At 37.5% G+C, this 2,442-nt stretch overlaps 1 protein-coding gene across 1 annotated transcript in view; it reads left to right on the top strand.

The window, feature by feature from the left end:
* Positions 1-839: 839 nt before the first annotated feature.
* Positions 840-2,442, top strand: part of LOC106533352 (kynureninase) — a gene marked incomplete at its 3' end in the record, with an annotated part of 9,040 nt that continues 7,437 nt past the window's right edge. The window contains 2 exon segments of the mRNA XM_014029618.1: positions 840-917; positions 1,134-1,309. Of these exon segments, the coding sequence (XP_013885072.1) occupies positions 1,141-1,309 (169 nt within the window).

Here is a 2,442-nt window from a genome sequence, read left to right as displayed (position 1 = left end):
AGTTGTCTATGAGCCCAATTAGATCTGTTACTGCTTTGCAGCTGCATTCTCCTGCTCCTAAACAACAATCACAGTCATTCTGTTGAATACACCACTCCCTTACTTCTGGCATTTGTTATGGCGTTCCCACATGACTTGGTAACATGGGAGCAAAGGGTCAATATGATGTTGCCCCACTATTGGTATGCAAAACATGTTCTGGGTGCAGGTCAGCTGCACCCAGAGACTCTTTTGCAGTGAGGATCTACTGCACATCCCCAGGTTAACATTAGGCTTGAATGGTAAAGATTTCTGCGCCCTGGACTGAAGTGGAAGTGACTCAACACGACAACCCTCATGAGTAAAATAAAAAATTATCCATTAATAACTATAAAAAAAATTATCTTACACATCTAAAACATACATAGATATTTATACTAAACATTTTATTTAACCTTTTATATATTTTTTGGTGTCCCAAAAATAGTGGAGGGGCGGCGCCCTAGCTTACTCTATAGACCAGCTGCCACTACATTTTTTTAATAAAGCTTTCAATATGGCTGTGGTTCATCTGGGTCCCTTTGTTTCCTATGCTGCATAAAGACCAGTTTATCCAGTTTAATAATGGGCTATAATCTCTACAATCCTACTGAAAACCCCCGTGTAAACTCTGACACAGAAAGAATTGTGCTACAATAATTTCACACTGCCATTTTCACACTTGAAAGTGAAACTACAAAAAAGGGGGAAGTATATTGGATCTGTTTGAATGCAAACTGTCAAATCAGTCCGATCTATGTTAAGCTGCTAGTCCTTAAATCGGTAGTCAGAAATCAGGTCAAGTGGACAATTATTAACAAGAGACGGCATTCAAAAGGGTTAAAGATCGTTTGACAGCAGACATACAAGCAGACAAACCTGGGGAGTTTTCATCCACTGTAAGTCACAACTTTTACTGCACAGACAAAACAATTTAAAGCCTTTTCAGTCACTGACTTATTTAAAAACATGTTTTACTCTGAAAGATCTTTACCCTTCCTTACAATTTAATGGTTCTTATTTATTGGCATTTCAGGACTGCAGTGGTTACATTCTTTTCATTTAAATCCTTACGAATTCATGTTGTTAAACTGATTTGTTGATTCCTTCTGAAGGTTAACAATGGAACACTTTCTTGGATTACATCCCAGAGAGGCAGTGGTGCAAGCAGCGGCCTTGCTTGGCTGTGACTCAATTTCTGCAGAAGTGGCTGAATATTTTGACAAACACGACAAACTAAGTCATCTCAGGGAGAACTTTCTGGTGCCCAAAGTGTCAGATCTGCCTCACTGTGAGTTCAATTTCTTCCAATAAATTTTTTTTTTAAACATTTAGAAGTGGTATTCTGTGGACACTGTAAAAAAAAATTTCTAAGTACACAATTCATGGTTCATTGACCCTTGGTAATTACAAGTTTGGAAGTTCCTTTTGAAATTTCATATTGTTATTAAACTATTGAATATTTATTACAAATGCTTGTACAGTTTTACAGCCTTAATACAAAGTGAAAGTCTACTTAAATGCAAAAATATTAATTTGGTTAAAAACTTTCTTCTGTTTTATGGTAACATAAACAAAACCCAGTGCTTCATGGTTTTGCTCCCTAATTACAGAAAATTTGTATACTGTTAACCTTAAATTTTACATCAATTTATAGTTCACTTAAAGCCTACACTCAAACTCTTAAGGTAGAATCACTTACAGAACAAACTAACTAAAGTGTGACATTTAATCATATATTTATATCTAGTATATATCAATATCAATCTTATACAGCTTGAATTATTTGTGGCCAGTGGTACACATACCCTTTAAAGACTGTTGGTACAACACCATCTTTTAGCCAGACAGTCAGTCCTGTCCTGTTGAAGTCCTCATACCTGAAGTCTTTGCTGCAGAGCAGTGTCCTGTCAGAGGCAACAAAACCCTTCCTTTTTAGCGCAACATCTCACTGCCTCATATTCTCTGGTTTTAAGAAACCTTAAAAACATGAATAAGTTAGTCATTATTTTCCACCCTTCTTTACTTTAGCAAAAATACACACCTTAATTATCATACTTTTCGTTTGTCATGGTTGGTCAGTTTTCACCTTGGTTTTCCTAGTGTTTCTATGTTTCCCCAGTGTGTCTCAGCCCAGCTGCTCCCCATTAGTCTGATTGTCACCCTCGTGTTTCTCAACAGGTGTTTTCAGTTCACCCATTAGTTGTCAGTGTATTTAAGTCCTGTCTTGTCTCAGTCTTGTGTCAGGGCTGGACACGGGGACTCGCCAGGTGACGACTTCCAGCTAGGAATTGTTTGTTGGAGTGACGCGGAAAACTCAAAAACAGAAACATTGATATTGGAAAAGGCGGATTTGGCATAAACTGGTATGTGAATGGTTCGGATGGAAATGGAGATAGGAAATGAGGAAGACAGGGATTTTGA

The sequence above is a fragment of the Austrofundulus limnaeus genome, unplaced genomic scaffold, assembly GCF_001266775.1.
Source record: "Austrofundulus limnaeus strain Quisiro unplaced genomic scaffold, Austrofundulus_limnaeus-1.0 Scaffold928, whole genome shotgun sequence".
NCBI lineage: Eukaryota > Metazoa > Chordata > Actinopteri > Cyprinodontiformes > Rivulidae > Austrofundulus > Austrofundulus limnaeus.
Note: the sequence above shows the minus strand (reverse complement) of the source record. Positions and strands in the feature narration are given on the sequence as shown.